The sequence below is a fragment of the Macaca nemestrina genome, chromosome 5 (genome assembly GCF_043159975.1).
Source record: "Macaca nemestrina isolate mMacNem1 chromosome 5, mMacNem.hap1, whole genome shotgun sequence".
NCBI lineage: Eukaryota > Metazoa > Chordata > Mammalia > Primates > Cercopithecidae > Macaca > Macaca nemestrina.
In genome coordinates, this window is record NC_092129.1 from 146444881 (window position 1) to 146466589 (window position 21709).

At 50.0% G+C, this 21709-nt stretch overlaps 1 protein-coding gene and 1 long non-coding RNA gene across 8 annotated transcripts; one reads left to right on the top strand and one right to left on the bottom strand.

The window, feature by feature from the left end:
* Window positions 1–66: 66 nt before the first annotated feature.
* BNIP5 (BCL2 interacting protein 5) lies at window positions 67–21570 on the top strand. Of its 4 annotated transcripts, none has more exons than XM_011729252.3 (12): window positions 68–310; window positions 6270–6883; window positions 8406–8522; window positions 10007–10071; window positions 10346–10583; window positions 11648–11779; window positions 12806–12864; window positions 13453–13684; window positions 14522–14653; window positions 15750–15814; window positions 17336–17590; window positions 19598–21570. In XM_011729252.3, the coding sequence occupies exons 2-12, from the start codon at window positions 6274–6276 to the stop codon at window positions 19631–19633; spliced, it is 1941 nt and encodes a 646-aa protein (XP_011727554.2). In that variant the 5' UTR covers window positions 68–310; window positions 6270–6273; the 3' UTR covers window positions 19634–21570. The 4 variants fall into 4 exon arrangements, with proteins under 4 accessions (XP_011727555.2, XP_011727554.2, XP_011727553.2 ...); XM_011729251.3 differs by having other exon boundaries at window positions 10349–10583; window positions 12803–12864; XM_011729250.2 differs by having other exon boundaries at window positions 12803–12864; window positions 19598–21569.
* LOC105474516 (uncharacterized) lies at window positions 7302–14054 on the bottom strand. 4 transcript variants are annotated; one of them, XR_011623783.1, is made up of 5 exons: window positions 13942–14054; window positions 13397–13516; window positions 11994–12146; window positions 8381–10726; window positions 7304–7842 (listed from the first exon to the last, which is right to left on the bottom strand). It is a non-coding gene; the product is annotated as an uncharacterized lncRNA (long non-coding RNA). The 4 variants fall into 4 exon arrangements; XR_011623784.1 differs by having other exon boundaries at window positions 7302–7842; window positions 8381–12146; window positions 13986–14044; XR_011623782.1 differs by having other exon boundaries at window positions 7303–7842; window positions 8381–12146.
* Window positions 21571–21709: the final 139 nt, after the last annotated feature.

Below are 21709 nucleotides of genomic sequence, written 5' to 3' on the forward strand. Positions count from 1 at the left end.
GAGCGGGGAGCAGCCCTGGGATGGGTGGTAACAGGTGGAGGCAGGTGAGCCAGCCCATGGCTCTCTGGATTGGCTGCCATGAGCTCAGCTCCTGGAAGATACTATATATATGGACGGCCAAAGCATCTTCTGAGACACTCAGAAAATTGCCAGCACCAAAGTCGTGGCATCTTCTCCCTGGGAGAGCTGGGTCTGACTTCTCATTGGACACAACTTCCAGCTGACAGGGAGGAGAGCCTACCACAGAGACCTCCTGTCTGAAGATCCCGGCCCCGGGTGTTCGGGACAAAAGCGATTTCTGTGGTCCAAGGTTGGTTGAACAATACCCTCTCCTTTGGGGGCTGGAGCAGTGGGTATGTATCTTGGGGTCCGGAGAGGAGTTTAGTCCTGGGAGTCAAACCAAGAGTCCAGTTCCAATTCTGCTTCCAGCATGCTGGGCCCTCCCAGAGAGGCAGCAGGGGTGGAGGTGGGGGAATCAGTTTTCTTATCTCTAAAAAGATGAAGCAGGGTTCAGTGACATTATCTCAATGGGGTGTTTCTCAAAGAGCTCTGGGCTCACTTGGACTTAAAACTCTGTATTCAAGTCCCAATCCTGCTTATTAGCCGGCACCCTGAGCAAGGAACTTCACTTCCTTGGGCCTCAGTTTTCTTGTCTGTAGGATGGGGCAGCATTACATAGCTCACCTGCTAGTTTCCCTATAGGATGTGGTAGAGGTCGAGTTCTAGACCTTATGTGAAGGTACATGAGGGGACCCCCGATAAATGGGAGGTGTTATTATTACCTATGGTTGAATTAAGATTCTATGAGTTTTAAGGTTTCGGAAGTTAGTCCAAGAACGGGGAGATCTTATTAAAAAAAACTCATGGTCTACTGCTTTCTTGGATGGGAATTTAGAGGCTGGGGGTGGATTATAACCCACAGTCCTGACCGACTCCTCACGCAGTGTTGCATTGCCCGTGGTCTTGGATAGAGGACAGAATGGGGTGGGGAGGGCATGGGTGTCTATACCTAGGCACACGTGATTGTGTGACTCTGTGTGCACAGGTCACTGTAGGTGTGTATGTGAATGTGGTTATTTCCATCAGTGTGAAAGAGCAGGTTTCTCCCCTCTAAGTCTGTATGTAAGTGTGTGCATGTGTATCTATGCTTACATGAGGCCATTTGGTGTAGAATAGAGAAGATAGGATTCAGATCCGGAGAAGTGAATTCGAGTCTCAGCTCTCTGCTTCCCGGCTATGTGACCTGGGGCGTGTCTCTTAATGGTTGAGAGCCTCAGTGCACCACTGTTAGCCCATCTGAGTCACAGCCCTTGGCAAAGATGGAATGAGATCATGTAAAGGAAAAGGGCCCTCTGGACGCCGTGTGGTTGCATGAAGGTGAGATGGTTTGGGTTTTCACGTGCCTATGTATCATTTATTTGTTTCACGAACACCGAGAGCCTCCCAGGCTCAGGTCCCCTCTCACGGAACTTAGAGTTAGCACCGATGGCAAGTAGTGAGCTTGGTCATATAATTATTCCCTTACACTTGGGACAGGAGAAATCCAGGGCGTCTTGAGTCCGTGTAGGTCTGTGGTGTGCACAAGTGTGTTCTGGTGACACGTGGATGTCTGTGGTGTGGACTGTGGGTCCACGTGCGTGTGCCACACACTCTGTCCCTCAGGGTGCTGCTGTGGGTGTGCCGCAGGTTTTCTCTCTGTGAAGTTTCTATTGTGTGAATCATGGGTGGAAAAGGGGAGCCGCAAAGTTATCTCCATGAAAGGCATAGAGATGAGGTCACCATGCAACTTAGAAAGTAAACAATACACAGCAGTAAGCTTGGGGAAGGCAGGCAAACTTCCTGCTCCAGGGTCAGCTTCGTGAGCCTTCTCTGGTTCTTTGTCGCTGTTGCTGGACATGTCGCCAGTAAATGCCACATCTTATCAGAAGAAGTCTTGTGATCTGTAGATCACTCGGGTATTTCTGAGCTGATTTGGACTTTGCTCTGACATCCACAACAAGTTTACGAGAGCAGCTGGGTTTCCGCATAGTGAGGCCGCGCTGCTGGCTTAGGGTTCCTGGTCTGGAGCACAGCCTGCGCGGGGTGGGATTCCCTGGTGGTCGGGCTGAATGTAGTTGAGCACCTGGGGCACAAAACAAAGAAGAAGAAAGGAAAGTCTTGCTTTGATAAATCCTGGATAGCAGAATTTTATACTTGGAAAGTCTTTAATTTTGGCACAGGTAGGAAAGGGGAGGTTATTAGGATTAAAAGACAAGCTTCCCAGGGCTTAGAGACTTTAAAAGTCTGAGGACACACCATCCACAGAGGTTCTTCAGGGGTCTTCCTGGGGGCGTGTTGGTGTGTCTTCCCCAGTCAGCCGCACTCTCTCAATCCCTGGCCCAGGGCTGAAGACAATCTTTGAAACATTACAGAGGAGGAGCAGTTGGAGCGGGGGAGAGGGAGGAGAGAGCTGGACTGAGCACAGTCACAGCCACCCAGAGAGGAAAGAGAAAAGAAGGAAGTAGGGCTGGTATCAAATGCTGCAGCACGTTAGGGAGGACAAGGCATGGGAAGAGGTCACTGGATTTGGAATTAGGAAGCCTTGGGAGACCCTGGAATCTCTTCATTGGGGAAACTCTTGGGTAGCAGAGGCTGGGCGTCACCCGGCCCCCTTCCTGCCTCTGGGCTGCAGCAGCAGCTGCGGGGCTCCTGGCCTTAGTTTCTCGCATCTCCCCATGGGCTCAGGGCACCGGTTTTTCCAGGGAGGGGGCGGCCAAATCACAGTAGCTTTCCTGAAAAAACGTCAGGGAAAGCATGTGCTGGTGGGATTGTGTTAATGTTCTGATCAGGAGGAGCAGCGTGTCCTTGGAATGCATTAGGAGGATACTGCCGCCATTGGCAGTGGCGAAAACCGTTTCCATGGCAATGACAGCTCTTTAAAAGATGACTGCGTCTCTCTTCCCGTTAACTGGGTAAGGAAGCGCTGGCCCTCCGTGCGATGGGTCCCATGGAGCCAAATCTGTGCAGACGGAAGAGAGGCTGAGCTGAACAAGAGTGTCCTGGTTCTGTGGTTTTGTTAATGAACAGCTTCTCTGCCAACCCCATCCAATTTGCCCTGACCACAGGAACATATGGAAAACGCAGAGAGAACCCTGACAGCGTTCAGTAAATATTTCTGGCTCGGCTTACTTTTTTTAAAATATGATCTTAAATCACATAGAACTTCAACCTAAATTTATCTTCTTTTAAGACCATGTGCTTCTGAAGAGACAGCAGATGCAGGGGAATGGAACATTGCTGTCATCACTGTGTACTCACATCCTTATTCCTGCGCGTTCAGAGAAGACCAGAATATTCCCTCTGGGGGCACACACTGCATCTCGTTCATGATTGTATCCCTAGCACCGAGCATAATTTCTGGTGCAGAGTGGGTGCTTATTAAATGTTTTTTGAGAGAAATAAGTGAGAACAAACATAAATTTTTCCCCATGACTTCTTCTCCTTGTCCTACCCCCCGTTGTCTTCGGAAACACAACCGTAAGGCAGCCAGTCTCTGAGTCTTTCAGGAATATTAGTGAATTTCCATATAAGGTACAGATACATACTGCTAAAAGTTTCCGTGTAGCCCAGATGTTCCTTTTAAGGAACATTAAATAACAAATAAGTCCTTTTAAATTGCCTGCCTCCACCCCGACCTGATTTCTCATTTCCTCCAAGGTCATCCACGTGTGGACACTTGGCTCCAATGGCCTCTGGCCTTGGCGACCTGGGGCTGCAATATCGTCTGGTTTCCTTCCCAGACGGGTGCTTGGAGGAGGGAAGGCATCCCAAATGTTCATGTCACCTTCAAATATGTGTGTTCCCATTTCTTTTCTTCTTTCTCTGTATCTTCTTCACTTTCCTGTGGATCCCACACATAAGAAATTGCAATTATAGATTCTTATTTTTGCCTCTAAGCTGAGCATAGCAATAGAATACATTTTAGAGTACATCCCATACCACTAAACATTACTTGGTCAATGCATGCTAAAGCTGTAATGACAAATTAGAGCAGGCAACCTGTGGTCCTAAACTCCACAGGACTCTCCAGGGGCTCAGGTTTGGCATTCAAAACCATATTTTATTTTTCTTTTACCTTCCACTGAAGGGAAGAGGCCTTCTGAACAACTCTGGAAAAATTGGAAAGCCCCAGCAGTTTTAGATTAAATTAAAGATACACAAATGAAGTGCACCGCCCACACCCAGGCCTGCTTGAAATGCTGCCCGGGAGGGAAAGGGTTTTTTTGTCTTTTTCCATTGGCCGCTGCTTCATTCTGGATGGAGAATGGAGGAGTCCCTACTGCTCTAAGATGAAATTGGCCTGAAAGCAGTGATTTCATGTTAACTACACATCCAAAGATACCTTATGTGTTGTGCCATTTACTAAATGTTATACATCTATGCATTTGTTTAATAAGTGCTTATTCAGTAGCAGTGATATGCTAGACATTGTTCTAGACACTCAAAGACAGAAGACCTAGCAAAATAAACACAGGAGATGGAGAGAGACTCAGACAGAAAACAACTAAACACATAAAGACACGACATTGCACACCACCAGCGCATAGGGTAGGAGGGGAAAGGGTGCGCTGATGGGAAGTGGGCAGGGAGGGCCTCGATGGGAAGGTGACAGTTGAGTACAGCCCCAAAGGAAGTGAGGGAACAAACCATGAACAAACTCATTCTTTCCATGAGGGAAGAATGTTCTAGAAAGAGGGACTGGCCAGTGTGAAGGCGCTGAGGCGGGCGGGCCTGAAGGACAGCAAGCAGGGCTGTGTGTGTGGAGTGGAGTGAGAGAGATGTGGTCAGAGGGGTGATGGAGGCTGGTACATGTGGGACGTGCCTGCTGCTGTAAAGACTTTGAGTGAAAGGGGACCCTTGGAGGAAGGGAAGTAACTTTTGTTTTAAAAGCCCCCATAGCTGCAAAGAGGAGAAGTTACTGGGGAGGGCAAGAGGAGAGCAGGGAGGTCAGTTAGGAGGCGGTGGTAACAGTTCAGGTGAGTGCAGATGGGGACCTAGAGACCCCAGGGGGCTGTTGGGGTGAGGACAGGCTCTATGTGAGTGAGGCCAACAGGCTCTGCTGATGGGTGAATGTGGGAGTAAAAGAAAGAAAGGAGGCCAGGCGCAGTGGCTCATGCCTGTAATCAGCACTTTGAGAGACCGAGGTAGGTTGATCGCTTGAGCCCAGGAGTTTGAGACCAGCCCAGACAAACACAGCAAGACCCCATATCTATTTTCTAAATAAAATTATTTATTTTTTAAAAAAAGAAAGAAGTCGGGGTGACTTTACATTTTTGGCTTGAGCAGTTGGAAGAAAAGAGTTGCCACTGACAGAGCTGCCTCATGGAATATTCACGACAGCCTGTGAGAGAGGGCAGGGCTCAGGCATGCTTCAGATGAGCACATGGGGCCAGAAGAGGTGCCTGAGCTGCCCAAAGTCCCAAGGCTAGTGAGGGGCAGGACTAGGCCTCTGGCTCCGGCTGTATTCGTTTTCCATTGCTACTGTGAGAAAAGCCCCCAGACCCAGTGGTTTTGGACAAGATGAATTAATTATCATGCAGTTCTGGAGAAGTCCCAAATCAGTCTTGATAGACTAAAACCTAGGTGTGGACAGGGCTATGTTCCTTTCAGGGGCTCTGGAGGTGCAGCTGACCAGCCCTGAGATCTGAGCACGATCTTCCTGTGGTCCAGTTTTATCCTCTGGAAAATGAGAATAATGACCCCCATTCCCCGAGGGTTTTGGGGGAATTTGCACAAGACAACAGCTTTGAGAAATTGTTGACATGGGAAGTTGACACTACTCACATTAGCAGGCAGGGTGAATGGGTCCGCTGGTCAGTGCCGGGAGCCAACTTCGGCGTGCCCAGGAGGCCTCTGCTGAGGGAGCTGTTGGGCCGGGCACAGTGGCTCACGCCTGTAATCCCAGCACTTTGGGAGGCCGAGGCGGGCGGATCACCTGAGGTCAGGAGTTCAAGACCAGCCTGGCCAACATGGTGAAACCCCATCTCTACTAAAAATACAAAAATTAACCAGGTGTGGTGGCGGACACCTGTCATTCCAGCTACTCGGTAGGCTGAGGCAGGAGAATAACTTGAAGCCAGGAGGTAGAGGTTGCAGTGAGCTGAGATTACACCACTGCACTCCAGCCTGGGCAACAGACCGAGCCTCCGTCACAAAAACAAAAACAAAAACAGAAAAACAAAGCAAAACGAAACCAAAAAAACTAAGGGAGCTGTTTGTTTTTGTTGTAGCCCGATGGAGAATCCAAGGTGCCCAAGGAAGCCCCTGGCGGAGAGGAAAGCCAGGTCTCTGGACAGGCCGCTGGCCCCCGGGAAAGGCTTGGAGCCGTGGGACTGCCATTGCCTCTCCCTGCCCACTGCCCCCTCCAGGAAGGCGCTTCACTGGGCGACCAGTGATTGGGCCAGACATTCAGACAACCCAGCTCCGTCTGCTGAGGCTCACTGCACCACCACTGCAGCCCCCACTCCCGAGGAGACTGGAGAGTTTCTCCCCAGTGAGCAGAGGCCTTCGCAAGACACCAAGAAGGGGTGGCTGAAGACCGTGCTGAACTTCTTCGTGAGGACGGGCCCTGAGGAGCCCAGAGAAAAGGCCAGCAGGAGGCCAAGGGGGAAGGAGGGCCTCTCCCAGCCTCTGGAGCCCCTGGAAGCAGCAGGGGAGCCAGCCCTCAGGAAGAGAGCCCACCACGACAAGAAGGCCAGTCGCAAGAAGCAAGGTCACAAGAAACATGCAGCCGAGGTGACTAAAGCAGCTCAAGACCAGGATGCCAGAGGCCAAGAGGAAGGGTTGTCCAAGGCGGCTGCTGCCTCACGCTCTGGGGAGGCTGACCTGGGCCCAGCTCGCAGGGGTGAGTGGACCGTGCCTGTTCCTGTGGAAACCCCTAGGGTGCTCTAAACTTGCTCCAGGAGCCTCTCCACAGAGTGACAAGAATAGTCAGGGGCCGCACCGCTGTGACTTCCTTCCTTCCTTCGTTCCTTCCTTCTTTCCTCCCTCCCTCTCTCCCTCCCTCCCTCCGAACCACTGTGAATCCCTCCCTCCCTCCTTCCCTCTCTCCCTCTTTTCCTTCCTTCCTTCCTCCCTCCCTCCCTCCGCACCGCTGTGAATCCCTCCCTCCTTCCTTCCTTCCTTCCTTCCTTCCTTCCTTCCTTCCTTCCTTCCTTCCTTCCTTCCTTCCTTCCTTCCTCTCCTCCTCCTCCTTCTTCCTCCTCTCTTTCTTTCTCTCTCTCTTCCATTCTTTATCTCTTCCTTTCTTGCTTGCTTTTTTTTTTTTTTTTTGACGGAGTGTCTGTCTGTCCCCCAGGCTAGAGTGCAGTGACGCAATCTCAGCTCACTGCAAGCTCTGCCTCCCAGGTTCACGACGTTCTCCTGCCTCAGCCTCCCGAGTAGCTGGGACTACAGGCACCCGCCACCATGCCTGACTAATTTTGTATTTTTTAGTGGAGATGGTTTCACCATGTTGGCCAGGCTGGTCTTGAACTCCTGGACTCAAGTGATCCACGGGCCGTGGCCCCCCAACATGCTGGGATTACAGGTGTGAGCCACCACGCCTGGCCCACTGTGACATTTCTTTGAGGTAGAACAGCACCACGGCTGAGCGCCAGGGAAAACCACTCGCCCACTCGCAGGGCCGCCGTTCACAAGCTGTGTGGCCCAGGGAGGCAGGTTTCCTCGCTGAGCCTCAACTTTTTTCATGGATAAAATGAAGATAAGTAGTTACTGTCTCATGGAGTGGCCACAGCCCACAAGGAAAGTGCTCAATGCACAATAGCTGTTACTGCCAACTCCTCTAGTTTCAGGAGCACAGACCTAGGAGAAATGAGAAGGCAGGGAGTCAGGCGAGGAGGGAAGCCCTACTCCCACCCCACTGGTGCCTGTGTGCTTCTGGGCTGCTGCTTCCAGGCCTTGGTTCTAGACTTGGCTCCATCAGGAGTAAACTTGCTGTGTGACCTTGAGCTTGAGCTGCTCCCTCTGGAACTTTTGATTCCCCGCAGGTAAATGAGGGTGCTGGCTCCCAAGGTGCCTTCCTATTATGCCTCGCAAGGCTCTGCAGCTGAATGCCCACTGGCACCTAGAGGGAGGGGGGCTCTGCCTCGTGGCACTCAAAACTCGGTGTTTATGATGGGGAGAAGATTGAGGGTTTGCAGGGAGGGGGTTAGCAAGAGAGGTGTCTTGGTGGAAGTAGCCTCTTCTCAGATAAAAACCTTGGTGGGTTTCTGGTTTTTTGGTTAGGCCTGGAGCAGGCTGCAGCAGTGCCTGTTGCACTGTGAATTCTGTGCTGTTTTCTCGTGTTGATGAACAAAGTCGGGAGAATGTCACTGACACACGCACATACACACCTACATACCCGTTTGCTTACGTCTCTATTCCAGGTGGGGAAGATTCTGATTGCCACTCCTTCCTCATCAAAGTGGATGGTGCTGGAGCTTTGGATGTTTCTCCCCACGCCACAGGTCACCAGCAAGAAGAGGAGCTCAAAAAGCCTGATAGTGAGTCGGAATCTCTAGTGACCTTTTTGCCTCTGACTGAGGTGGCTGTTACTGAATGAGACGGATTGTTCTGAATGATTACTGAGACCTTGGATAGTGGCTCTCAAAATACATGCACTGGCCTTTCTTGCCTCTTTTGGTGCTTCTGGCCACGTTTGCTTATTTTAGAATTTCACAGAAGGGAGGCTAGGGAATTGGAAAGGCTGCTGGCAAATGCTTCTGCCTTATGTGTTAATGAAAATGGAACTTTTCTTAGTCTTTTAAAATGTATTTTACTTTAAAAAATATATAGAAGAGTGAAAAGTATAGTTCAATGCTTTGTATACTCAGTTGTTTACACTCTGCCAGTTTGCTTTGTGTGCGTATCATTTTGTTGCTGAATCATTTTGGAGTAAACCATGTTCATCCCTAAATACTTAAACATGCATCTCCAAAAAATAAGTACAGTCTCACACAAAACCACAATACCATGAGTGCTCTTAATAAATCGAGAATAATCCCCTATTCGTCTAATTCCCTGTAAAAAAAGATGAGCATATTTTATAACATGTGAAATGAAGGAGCTATGCATGTGTCAAAGAATAACTAAAAGGCATTGAGTTAGTTATTTTGCAGCTAATTGTTTTCTTACATGAGAGGGAACCAGCTGGTAGCTGAGTCAAGCAACAAAAGCCAAACAATTTATAAGTGAGGGAAGTGAGAGAGGGAAGTTAGGAGTAAAAAAAAAAAAAAAAGCAAACCCACAGATAGCCTCAGAACAGGGAACCTTGTTTGCATCTCTTTTCATGTAAACTCATCAGCTGGTACCTATCAGAGGACAGTGTGGGCACATTGTCCTTGAAAAGGCTGACCGGAGTATCAAAGGAAACCATTTCCATTGTCAGTGGCTTCTCTGTGCAGAGATGGGGGTGTGGCTGAGGCATCAGCGTGGCAGGCTCTCTCTGTGTCATCCCTGCTGATGTCCTTTCATCCTCCACCTTAGTGAGGCCAGGTATCCACCATTTTCCCACTGGAATTTTGCAGGTTGGAAGATCAGCATTAGCCTTGCAAAGTGTTCTCAAGCCCAGTCCCTCATATGACAGCCTGACAGCCTTCTGGGGGAGGCAGGACACAGATTATGACCCACATTTCACTGGGAGCGATAAAGGCCCAGAGAGGTTAAGAAACTTATTCAAGGTCACACAGCTTACTGAACCCAAAGTAGATGTTCCGAGATCTGTGACTTTCAAAGGAAACAGTGGGGCACAAGTTGAATGCCTAAAGGGCTGACCTGAAATGTCTTGCATGAAGTGTCATGGTTTGGCTCAGTGCCTTCCCCGTGGATCTTCCAGCTTTCTCTCAGAAGGACCTGCCCCTGGGATGTGGTGCTTTCCCTCCATTGTGTGGCCTAAAGAGTTGTTTAAGAGAACTGTCCAAGACGGTAATTTAGAAGGAGTTGTCTGTGCATTTAGAAAGAATAACCGAATGCATTTGCTTTCTTCCAGAGGATGCTATCATTCAGATGATTGTGGAATTGCTCAAAAGAGTGGGAGACCAGTGGGAAGAAGAGGTGAGGAGTAAACTTTGCAGGTCTCCAGGGGCTCTCTGCCTTCTCCTCCTCCTCTGTCAAGCTCCACCTGTCCTTACAGGCCGGGCTCTAGTCCCTTCCTTCCCTGAAGCCTCCTGCAGCTTCAGAACTCAGCCCTCCCCCTGCTCTGGCCTCTGCTGCCTCCCCTCTCCTGGGGCCATCCTGCAGCTTGGCTACCCTTCACTTTGCATCCAGAGAGCTTTCCCCCTCTCCTCAATGTCATGAACCTGACTCAGTTTTTCTCCTCTCCCGGCAGCAGTCTCTGATCTCACAGCTGGGGGTGGCCCTGCCAAACCCAGCACTGGCTGTTAGGAAGCAATCCCAAGAGAAAAAGACAAGCCTCAAGAGCACCTTTTCTCTTAAGAAACACGGCTCCGAGGAGGCCAAGAGGAGGGCCGCAGATGTTTCCAGTCCAGAGGCCCGGCCACCCAAGAAGTCCAGCTTTCTGCCCCTGTGTGTTGGCGGCCATCGGCCTTCCATCTCCAGCAGCTATGGTGAGCAGGCTCTGCAGTTGCCATAGCAACCCTGCAGCTGCCTCCAGCTCTGGAACCTTCCCAGGGGATGGAATTGGCCACTTTAAAGGTTGCGTTGCGCCTGGTCTGACTTTTGCTCTCTGCCCTGAGCGGTGTGAGGATGACTGTGGGAAGAGAGAAAGAATGCCAGCGGGTCACGTCCACACACAAAACCTCAGCGAGGTCTAGGCAACCCCAATAAGCCCTTGATGGAAATTATGTTCCGCAATTCCCCAACTATCCACATTTCTTGGCTGCCTCAGCTTCTGCGCCCTGGCAGGGAGGGGAGTAGTGTGTGCAGGAAGGAGCTGGAGCAGGGGAGGCAGTAGACCTGGGTTCTAGCATATTGTCTATGTCATTCCCCATCTTTGTGCCTCGGTTTCTTCACCTGTAAAGTGAGACATTTCCCTGCTGCATATCAATAACTCAATCAGTCCTCACAGCCATCAGATGAGGTACAACTATTATCCCCATCTTACAGATGAAGGGACTGAGGCTTTGGGAGGTAAAACAATGTGTTCAAGGTCACGTGGCCCATGGATGATGGGCCAGAGCTAGAGGGGGAAAGGATCAGACGAGTTATTTCTTCCTGGGCATCAGGGAGAACAGGCCATCCTGTTAGGTCATCCTGGCTGGGAGACTTTATAGCTTAGAAAGGAGGGGTGATGGTTAACACCAACGAGGGGAATTTCAGGCCACGTGGGAGATATTTTCATGCAGGGGGATTCTGGCTGTGATTCATTAATTCATGTCATGGGACATGACAGGCCTCTACTATTCAACTTGTGGATCAAGTCAAAACGGTGGAGGGAGGAGAGGGCAACAAAGCCCAGGAAAGCCAGTTCTATGGAAGCACAAAGGGATAAGGGAGCTTGGTCTGGGCCAGTAAATCAGAGACACGACCCTGCCCGGCAGCTGTCTTCCAGCCCCATAAGGCCTTAGTGTGATCCAGCCACGGAACCCACTATAGAGTCTGTGCTAGCTTCTGTGCATAGTTGACAGCCACAGACGGACAAAACACACCCCTTTTTCCTTCTGCTTCTCAGGCTTGGAAGAGCCTAAAGTCCAGGAGGCCGCATCTACAGAGGCTGGGGCTCCAGGTCCCTTCGTGCTTCCCACCCCATCAGAGAGCTGGGGACCTAGAGAGGAGCTTCAGCTGGACAGAGCCTCGGAATACAGTTAGTACTCCTCTCCTTTTCTCAGACACCCCTTGCAAAATTTCTGCTCTGACTCCCCCACTTGCAAAGAGACACTGAGCCAGAGAGAGGCAGTGACCTGTCCAGACCTCCCTCTGAGTACAGCAGGCTGGGAGGCAGCTTGGGGTCCAGAGCCCAGGCCCAAGCCAGGCTGCCTGACTGAACCTCGATAAATGGCAATAGTGTTGGTGCTCACCCTGATGAGGCAGACAGGAGGCAACGGGAGGCCCACAACAAGTGCTCAGCTGATGGGGTGATCTTACGGACCTGGGTTTGAGTCTGGGCTCTGACCCCTTTGAGCCGTGTGGACTTGGGCAAGTTACTTCGTCTCTGGTCTCAGTTTCTTCATCTGTGAAATGGGGACAGCAAGTACCTACTTTCTAGAATTGTCAAAGCATTTAGGACAGCCCCTGTTAGTGGCTAATATGTGTTAGGTGCCATTTGTTGCTGTTATTGTCATTGTTGGGTGACCCAGCTTAAGAGCAGAGCTCAGAAGTAAAGAGGATAGGGAGAGGGGTAGGAGCCTTAGGAGGGAAGCTCAGCTAATGGCATCTCCCATCACTGTAATTATTATTCTACCATTGGCAGAGCCAGGCCTAGAAATATATATATATATAAATAAAATCACTGGCAGGTCTGAAAAGACCTGGAAAGATCTCTGCCCCCTACCCCCTGCCATTCTGCCTTGTTTGCTTTTCATAGAAAATATGCCTTGAAGGGGGATTCTGCCTGGGCAGGGAGAAGGTGCATGGTGAGGGCACCTGTAGGGAATGGGCCTTTCCAGATGGCCCTGAGGGGTTCCTCCTGGGCATCTATTTAGAGGCCCTCACTGGTAAAGTGAATGTGTATCCCATGAAACCAGCTCCGCCCTCAGGCCACCTCTGGCAGCTCTTTAGCCCCCTGGAGAATCACCCAGGAAACCACCAGGGCATTAGGAAATGAAGACTGATCACAGAAGAGTTTTTCTAGCACCACAGTGTAACCATGCCTGTTGATCTTTTTCAGAAGAATTCATTCAGAAGATCATTTCCATGCTCCAAGATTCGGAAGAACAGCAGGGGGAGGAGGTGAGGAAGACGCTCCCCATGTAACCGTGACCTCACTGTGGGCTCCCCAACCCTGCCTTCCCTGTCCTTGCCGAACTCTTCTGTGTCCTGCCAAAGCCCTACTCCAGTCCCTCTTTTTTTTTGGAGATGGAGTCTTGCTCTGTCGCTCACGCTAAAGCACAGTGGCTCGATCACGGCTCACTGCAACCTCCACCTTCTGGGCTCCAGCGATTCTCTTGCCTCAGCCTCCTGAGTAGCTGGGACTACAGGCATGCGCCACCACACCCAGCTAATTTTTGTATTTTCAGTAGAGACAGGGTTTTACATATTGGCCAGGCTGGTCTCGAACTCCTGACCCCTGGTGATCCACCTGCCTCAGCTTCCCAAAATGCTGGGATTATAGGCGTAAGCCACTGCACCAGGACCCAGTCTCTCCTTCTTGAAGCTTCCCCAGCCCTCTCTAGACCACACATATTTCCCCAGCGTTGAGCATCAACCACTCTTCTCTGGGCAACGCCTCCTAGCCCACCGTGGGTCTCCTTCCCCAGCTCACCTGAGATCTCCTCAAGGTCAGGGGCCCCGACTCAGTTTCTCTCATCTCCCCCACAGCAACCTCAAGTCCAGGAGGAAGAGGTGGGTCTAGAAAACCTGGCCCCACACTGCAGAAGGAAATCTGTAGAAAAAAAGTCGAGCTTCAGGAGAGCATTTTACCATAAGAAACACAGCTCCAAGGAACCCAGGAGACCGGGGGCTGCCAGCCCAGAGGCCCGACGGCCCAAGAGGCCCAGCTTTCTGCCCCTGTGTGTCGGTGGCCATCGGCCGTCCACCTCCAGCAGCCTTGGTGAGCAGGCCTGGTGTTGCCATGGTAACAGAGGCTTCCTCTTGGGCAGGGCTGCTGTGTGGCCTGTCGCTGACAGGCTGGCATAGTGGGGGATGTCCGCTGTTGCTGAAAGCCCTGTTTATTTCCTTGCTGAGCAGAGTGGGGGATGTGGAAGTGTGGGGAGAGGTGAGGGGCCAGGTGCCAGCAGGACCCCACCCCCGGTAGCCCCTGCTCACAGCACACGCCCTCCCCTCCGTCTCCACATGCAAACACTTAACAATAAATGTGGTGAGAGAGCCGTGCCGCTGTGCATCAGAATCACCTGGCCAGTTCATAGAAAAGCACAGAGACTGGGTTTGACGAAGTAGGAGATGGTGTGGGCCTGTTTTTTCACTACACCAAGGCATGAGGGCCACTGGTGTACAGTAATTCCCCTGACATCACAGAGTGCCTACTATGTGCTACTTGCACACATATTATCTGATTTAACCTGCTCGCAGCCCTGTGAGGTCAATCTTATCACTCCCACTTAACACTTGGAGAAAGTGAGGTTCAGACAGGCTAAGGGACCCAGAAAACCTGGCAGAGGGAGAGGGTTCGTTTGGTGGGCCCTGTGGGCACACCTGTTTTAACTGAGCCCCTCCCAGACTAAGGAGGCAGAAAGGGTTGGTGGGCAAAAGTCAGGTTTCTGGAGAAGGCCAGGAGTGCACCACGAACTCCTCTGAGGCAGAGCCGGGGACAGGAAACTCACGGAGGAGCCTGGAACCAGCCCCCGCTGATGCTCGTGCCTCCGAACATCTTGTCAGGAACTAGATTCAGCTCTCTGCAAAAACACTCAACAACCCTTTTTTGCCCTAGATCCCGAAGATCTCTCAGGCCGGGAGCCCCTGCCCGCAGAAGGGGAGCCAGTTGTGATCTCAGAAGCACCTTCCCAGGCCAGAGGCCACACGCCAGAAGGGGCACCTCAGCCGAATGGAACATATGAATCTAGTCAGTACCACCCCTGCACTTACCTGGACAGCTTCCCGGGCGCTTCTCTTCCACATGGAGTTCACAGGCTGAATAGGGGAGGGTTCTGAGGAAGGAATGGGGAAGGCAGCAGGCAAAGACCCCAGGAGACTCTAGGAGGGGGCAGAGGGCACAGGCTTGGCCTTAAACTGGGGCTGTTGGGGCAGAGTTGCAGGTAGAGGACACCTGTCTATCCTGTGGGATGTAATTAACACCCCCCATTCGTTTGCTTGAATGTTTCATATGAAATTCCTAGCTTGCTCCAGGTCTCATAAGCAGTGGTGTGCTGGCAGACAGGCTCTCCATTGGGAGGAGGATGCCCTACTTTGTAGCATTTGCAGATTTCCATGGCATAAATATTTTTACTGTGGCTGATTTCAAGCTGCTAACAGTTTGTAACAACTAGTCCACAAATTAATTAGCCTGGCATGGTGGTGTGCGCCTGTAGTCCCAGCTACTCGGGAGGCTGAGGCAGGAGAATCACTGGAACCCAGGAGGCGGAGGTTGCAGTGAGCCGAGATCGCGCCACTGCACTCCAGCCTGGGTGACAGAGCGAGACTCTGTCTAAAACAAAACAAGACAACTAGTCCACAAATTTCCTGAATATTTACAGGGAACTTAGTACGACCAGGCCCTGGCACACCGCTGCTTAGAACCCAAGTGGACGGGTGCATTCCTAATGGGTCAGTAGCCCTGGCATGTCCCCTCCCTGCATTCTGATGTGCTGCTCCTCGTCCAAACTCCCATTCTTGACTGTGCTACTCTGTAGCCTAGATAAGGGACACTGGGAGGCCTCAGTTTCCCACCTATCAAATGAAGCTGAATGTGGTTACAGGTGAGGCCCAGCAAGCCAAAGTCCCTTCTGTTTCTATAAAGGGAACCCAAACAAGGCTCTCACACTCCAGCATTAGTTTAAGGCAAGAAGTGTCTTGGTCCATCATAACTAATGTGTGTGCTGGGTTTTAGAGAAAAAATACTGTCTTTCCCAGGTGGATGTGTCGTTGCAGCACTTTGTTTTTGGAAGGGAACCGGGCATCACCCAGTCGACAGTCACTCAATTCTCCTTTCTTTTCCTTAGAGGAGATCATCATCCAGAAGCTTGTGGAGCTTCTCCAAGAAGTGGATGGCCAACTGGGGCAGCAGGTGAGCACCACTCAGCCCTCCCCAGGCCAACCCCAGGGCCTCATCTACCCACAGCTGAGACCTGGGTTCCATCCCCAAGTCTGCACCTCTGGGCAACTTTGAGCATGTCCCTTCACCTTTCTGAGTCTCGGTTTCCTCTTTTCCAAAATGAGAGATGATTACCTCCTTGACCAAGCTTAATGCATATGTAGAAAGCGCCAGACATGTAGCAGATGAGGGAACTGTTTAAAATAACACAATGCTCATGTGACCTCCCTGCCCCAGCCAGGACCACTCCTGTCTAAATCAGCTATTAAAGTTCGGCTCATGTCCCCCGTCCTTGGAAGCCGCCTCCCACCTGCCCCACCCGCACAGTCGATTCCATTCCCTGTGGTCTCCGGGTTCACTCTTGGTCTTGCCACGCCCTTCAGCATTTATTTGGTCTCCCATTCTTTCAAGTTGATTTTCCTCCCCTGATAGGCAGTCTATAACAGAAGGTTCCCCACCCTTGGAAAACACAGTCTATCTGGAGAGACAAACACAGATCACATGTGAAGAGGTCAGGTTAAAGATGAGTAATCAGCATAGCGGACGCTCTGGGTGCCTCTCTTCACCACCAGAGTGCACACTGGCCCGTCCAGCTGCCAGCTCCTGCCTCCTTGTGCCTGAGGACACAGGGCCATTTTGCAACCCATGTTGGGGGCACAATTAACAGCCTCCACTTCCGCATGAGCAGCCCTCAACCAATGGCTGGTGGGAATTGGTGGATAGAGACCCCAGCTCCCTCGCTTTTATGTGGTATAACTGAGGAACGTGCTCTCAGCTGGCTTCCAAGGTGCCCTGAGTGGATTAAGCTCCAGTTGCCACCCCTTGGGCCACCTTCCCATTCTTGTTCCAGGTCTCCTTCTCCCATCAGCATTTCCTGGGATCATTTAATGAATAAAATGCCTGTACCCAAGTCCTTGTGTCTGGGTCTGCCTCTGGGGAACTCATTTAGTTATTAAGAGAAAGGAGCTTGTTGGAGGAGGCTTAGAAGGAACTAAAATTCCTCTAACATCTACTCGGCACTAAATCGTTTCTGTAAACTCTCTCATTTCATTCCCCCTCCAATCCCCCCCAGCAATCCTGGGGCTGGGTGGATATTTTACATTTTACAGATGACCAGAGGCTCACATACCTAGTAAGTGCAACTCAAGCATCCCAATTCTAAACTGTCATACATTTAAATAATAAAGTAAGATTACTTGTCAAATAAGGAGTGGCTAGGGTAGATGAGAAGGCTCTGTGGGGTGTTTGCTTCTGAATTATCTGAGTCTAAAGACCTGTACTTCCACCTTTGCCCTCTACTTTGTCCTGCTGCTTTGAGCTGGACCTTGCAGAACAGATTCTGAGAGGCTAGGGGCAGTGGAGGGATGTAACAAGCGGAGCTCATCCCAGGGAAGAGGAGGTGCCCCGCCTGGCTGCATGGAGTTGCAGGAGGGGCAGTTGGTGGGAGGGATACTGCCAGCAACACTAATGACCTGCTTTCATTTCCACTTCCAGATCAGGCGCCACCCCAGCTTTAAGAGGTTTTTTTATGAGTTCTCGGACTCCTCCCTCAGCAAGCTGGTAGCCACCCTGCGCAGCCAGGTGGCCCACTCCTCTAAGCTGGACAGGAACAGCGCCAGGAGACTCTACCAGTTTGATGTTAGCTTAGCTAACAAATTTGCTGGCAACAACAGCCACGCCATGTGCATCCTCATGGGCCTAAGAGACCACTACAATTGCACCCGGTTCCCATACAGGGAGGACCAGCCGGTGAGAGAGGGCGGGGAAGACAATGGCGATGTGGCATAAGTGACAGCAGGCTCACAGCTGGCCTCCAGTGGGATCTATTTATTCTCCTCTCCCCTCCCCTGCTCAGTTCAGAATTTTGGGGTCTATTTCAAATGCCACCTCCTCACTGAGGCCTTCTGAGACAATTCTAAACCATGACGACCTTTTTCTTTTCTGAAACCTCACTGATTTTACTCCATAATTAGCATCTTCTTTATTTGGCTTTAGTCTTCAATTACATGTACATTTCCATGCTTTTTTGATAGAATGGCATATTGGACGGGCTATGATCTTAGCTTGCCTTGTTATTATTTTGTGGGCTTTGTTGCTTGCCTTCTCAATTCTAGACTGTCATAAAATGTAAATAACAAACTAAGGTTATCTATCAAATAAGGGGTGGCTGAGGTAGACAAGAAGGCTCCATGGGCTGTTGGTTCTGGAAGGCTTCCAGGAGGTGATCACTCACTGACCTGGCCTTGGTTGCCTAATGAACAGCCTCTCTCCTGACGTCACCTTCACTGTTCTGAGTGCATTTATGCTTTTCCTAATAATTTCCCCTCCTCCAAGTCTCTGAGATATTCCCTTCAGAGATGATGCTTGTCAATGATTTTTTTTTTTTTTTTTTTTGAGACAGGGTCTTGCTCTGTTACCCAGGTTAGAGTGCAATGGTATAATCACTGTTCACTGTAGACTCAACCTTCCTGGGCTCAGATGATCCTCCCACCTCAGCCTCTCAAGTAGCTGGGACTACAGGTGCATGCCACCATGCCTAGCTAATTTATTTTTTATTTATTTATTTTTTTGTATAGAGATGGGTTCTCACTATGTTGACCAGGCTGGTTTTGAACTCCTGGCCACAAGCAATCTTCCCACCTTGGCCTCCCAAGGCCAAGATTCATGCTGGGATTACAGGCATGAGCCACCACACCTGGCCTGATTTTTAAAAATTCTGATCTCTCATATTTTCTGGTAGACTCTGATAAAGATTTCTTCATCCTTTTCTAATTCACTTAACATAACCTGCTTACAAACATTTGACCCAGATCCACAGTGCAGAAGCCACTGAATGAAGGTGTGACTTTAGAGGAATGAAATGTTCTGTTTGCTGGTGTTGGACCAACAGGACCAGAACTTCTACATCCAAGTGGTCCCCTGGGAAAGCAGACCCTTCTGCAATGATGCTACTATCACCCGAAACACTTCTGTCTTTCTTGGAATTACCTTTAGAAGCCATTTGAAAAGTCTCTCAAGACAGCTGGCTTATTTCATGATAGTTGTATCTTGTCATTCGAATGCTCTGCTCTACTTAGGCTCATTTTCCTGGTGGGAAATCCTCCTTACCATAGACCTGTCTCTCTTCTTGGCCTCACTGTCTTCTCTGAGAGAATAGGAAGGTTACAGATAATTTGCCCTCTAGGGTGGTTTAGGTAATAGCTTACAGGTTGATCTGAGTTATTTGTGAAAGATACTATAGAAACATCAGTTGTGACATCCTCAGTTGCCCTGACTCCATCTTCTGGTTTTACTAACCATTCATTCATTCATTCATTCATTCATTCATTCATTCATTCATTTAACTGGTAGCTGTTGACAGCCTCCTATGTGCTTAGTTGTGCAAAGTGCTGTGAGGCTCTGTGGAAGGTTCTGCCTTCAAAAGCTTCATCTGCCAATGGAAAAGACAACTGTTTGATGACAAAATTAAATAGCAACCAAATGCCAAATGAGTGGTAACTGAGGCCCATGAAGCAAGTTGGTCCTGGGAGCCTTCCAGGAGGTGGAGGTGCTGATTTTGACCTTTGAGAATGGGGAGGCTGTCTGGGGAGAAAGGATCAGGAGAGCAATGTCAGCAGGAGGTGTTGCAAGAGCAAAGACCCAGAGATGGAGGCTGGGGTGGGGTGTCAATGGGGTAATGGGAAGTCTGGTGTTTCCAGAGTGAACCCATAAATAATTGAGCTGTGGCTAATATCTATGTTCTTTTTCTCTTCCCAGAACATCACAAGTCCTGAGATTCAAAGTCCAGATTGAAAGCTGTGTCTTGCACTCAAATTCCCTTGAACTAGCCGAATGGTTTGCAGCTTTAGCCAGGAGACCCTGAAGATGCTCTGTGATGTCCCAATCCCTGCTTCACAAACGTAATGGAAGACAAGAGCAGACAACCATTCTGTGTCCATACCCTAGTATCTGAGAAGCACAAAGCATTCTTCCACAAGGCAAGACACAGAGGCCATGTCTGGGGAAATCAGCACTGGACTGGGAGTGAGGAGACCAGGGTTCCACCTGCTGGACCTACCCCAGAATTGCTGGGTGACCCTCCACACATCCCCACTCCTCTCCGGAATTTGGAGTCTAGGATCCCACCCAGAAGGCCTACTGATATTTTCTCAGATGTTCGTTTTAACTGAGTCTAGTTTTTAAACTAAATTTTTATTTAATTTCCAACCAGAACATTCACATGCATCCAAGCAGATGTGCATCGAAGTGTATCCCATCATTTCTTCAGTTGACCGGCAGTTCTTTGTGCTCATATGGACTTGTAGATGCCTCCCAGGAACTCTGCAGGCCCCAGATGGAAAGACCTAGAGACTGCGGACCCTTGGTCTCTCAGAATCCTTCTAACCTGTGTCCTGACATTCTGTGACTAGAGAAATGGAGCTGATACCTTGCACCTCTCCCATCTCATGGGATTGGCTAGGAGTCAGTGAGAAAATGGGTGTGAAGAGTTCTGAAAATTACCTAGTGCCATGTCCATGTATGTACTATAGCTTCTTTTGGGTAGTTTTCAGGAAGCGGAGGAGGGCTTCAATGGGCTAGACTGCCATGGATTGTTGCACAGGGGTGGATATGGATTGTTGCACTGCCCAAGCGCACCATACTCCAGGAGGTGCTATTCGTATCCTGGACATTGTGGGTTTGTAGATTTATGATGACAGTTTTGTAGCTGGTAGCAGTAACACGTCTTGAGAAAGGGCTGTTTTCTGTATTTGCACAAAGGTGAAGTGTGGGGGTGCCAGAGGCTTTGCCTTCTGTACAGCTCAAGTTTCAACAGCTTGACTCAGGCGTGAAATTTGCCACATGTTCATATCTATGTGCAGGAAGGACAAGACTATAGACAGACAGCCGGCGCCCTTGGACACTGCCCAGAACATGTGGTCACGGGGGAAAGGGTGTTAAACCTGGATGGCAAGTGAGATCTTGTGACCCTTGGGGACATGGTATTGCTGTGTTGAACCTGCTGTCACACCATGGGGTAGGACTGGGGAGGAGGAGCAGCCTGGGGCAGAGAGGCCCTGGGTGCTTACATGGGACTGGCCTCCAACCTGAGGCACCGGCTCCATAAGCTCAATTCAGCCTATCTGGAAAGCCATTTAGTTTTTACTGCTGCTTCTGAGAAGTGGGGGAGAGGTGAGCTATTTGTGGATTTGTTTTAGGCAGTGTTCACGATCACCCAAATATGAAGGGTCAGAATAAGTTATGAAATTAAGGTCAGGAACCTTTTGTACATAGTTTCTTATTTGGAATGATGTTCTTGAAGCCCTATGAGTATTTGATATGTGCTTCTGATGCTGGCATCTGAGTCTCATTTTTGTACTGTGTTATTTGAGCAAATAAAGAAATTAACTTGCGCAAAGGTGTGATCTGGGTTATTCACCATGGAAGCAAGACAGATACCCACCTGCCACATCTATGACAGTCTGGTGCTTGCAAGGCTGTGGGGGTTGGCCTCCCTGTCCCTGCCTGGATCCCCTCCAGGTGTCCCATCCTTGGAGTGCCAGCTCGCTGATGCAGTAAAAAAAAGTGTCCTGGGCTGGGTGTCAGACTTGGGTTTTAGTCTAGCTGCCCCCAGGCTGGGTGACCCTGAGGACAAGATACTTGCCCTCCAGACCTGACATTCTACAACTCACTGACTCTCAATGTGACAGTTCATAGTATGTCCAGGAAAATCAGGAGCAGTACTGATTCTACCTTGTCTCTTATTAGTCCCCCAAATCTGGTGCTTAAATTCTGTCACTCAGAGCCAAGATAAAAAATTGTTAGAACACAGCACTAGGTTTTTGGTCCATAAAATGTGGTCTCCAGAGACAGATATTGACGATGTTCTTT

What these genes read in the sequence shown, in the direction of transcription:
- BNIP5 (XM_011729250.2), top strand. Translation starts at nt 6,274, where the DNA reads ATGGAGAATCCAAGGTGCCCAAGGAAGCCCCTGGCGGAGAGGAAAGCC. An exon ending in ATGGCCAACTGGGGCAGCAG is followed by an intron (nt 15,815 to 17,335) that starts GTGAGCACCACT and finishes TTCCACTTCCAG; the next exon opens with ATCAGGCGCCACCCCAGCTT. An exon ending in CATACAGGGAGGACCAGCCG is followed by an intron (nt 17,591 to 19,597) that starts GTGAGAGAGGGC and finishes TTCTCTTCCCAG; the next exon opens with AACATCACAAGTCCTGAGAT.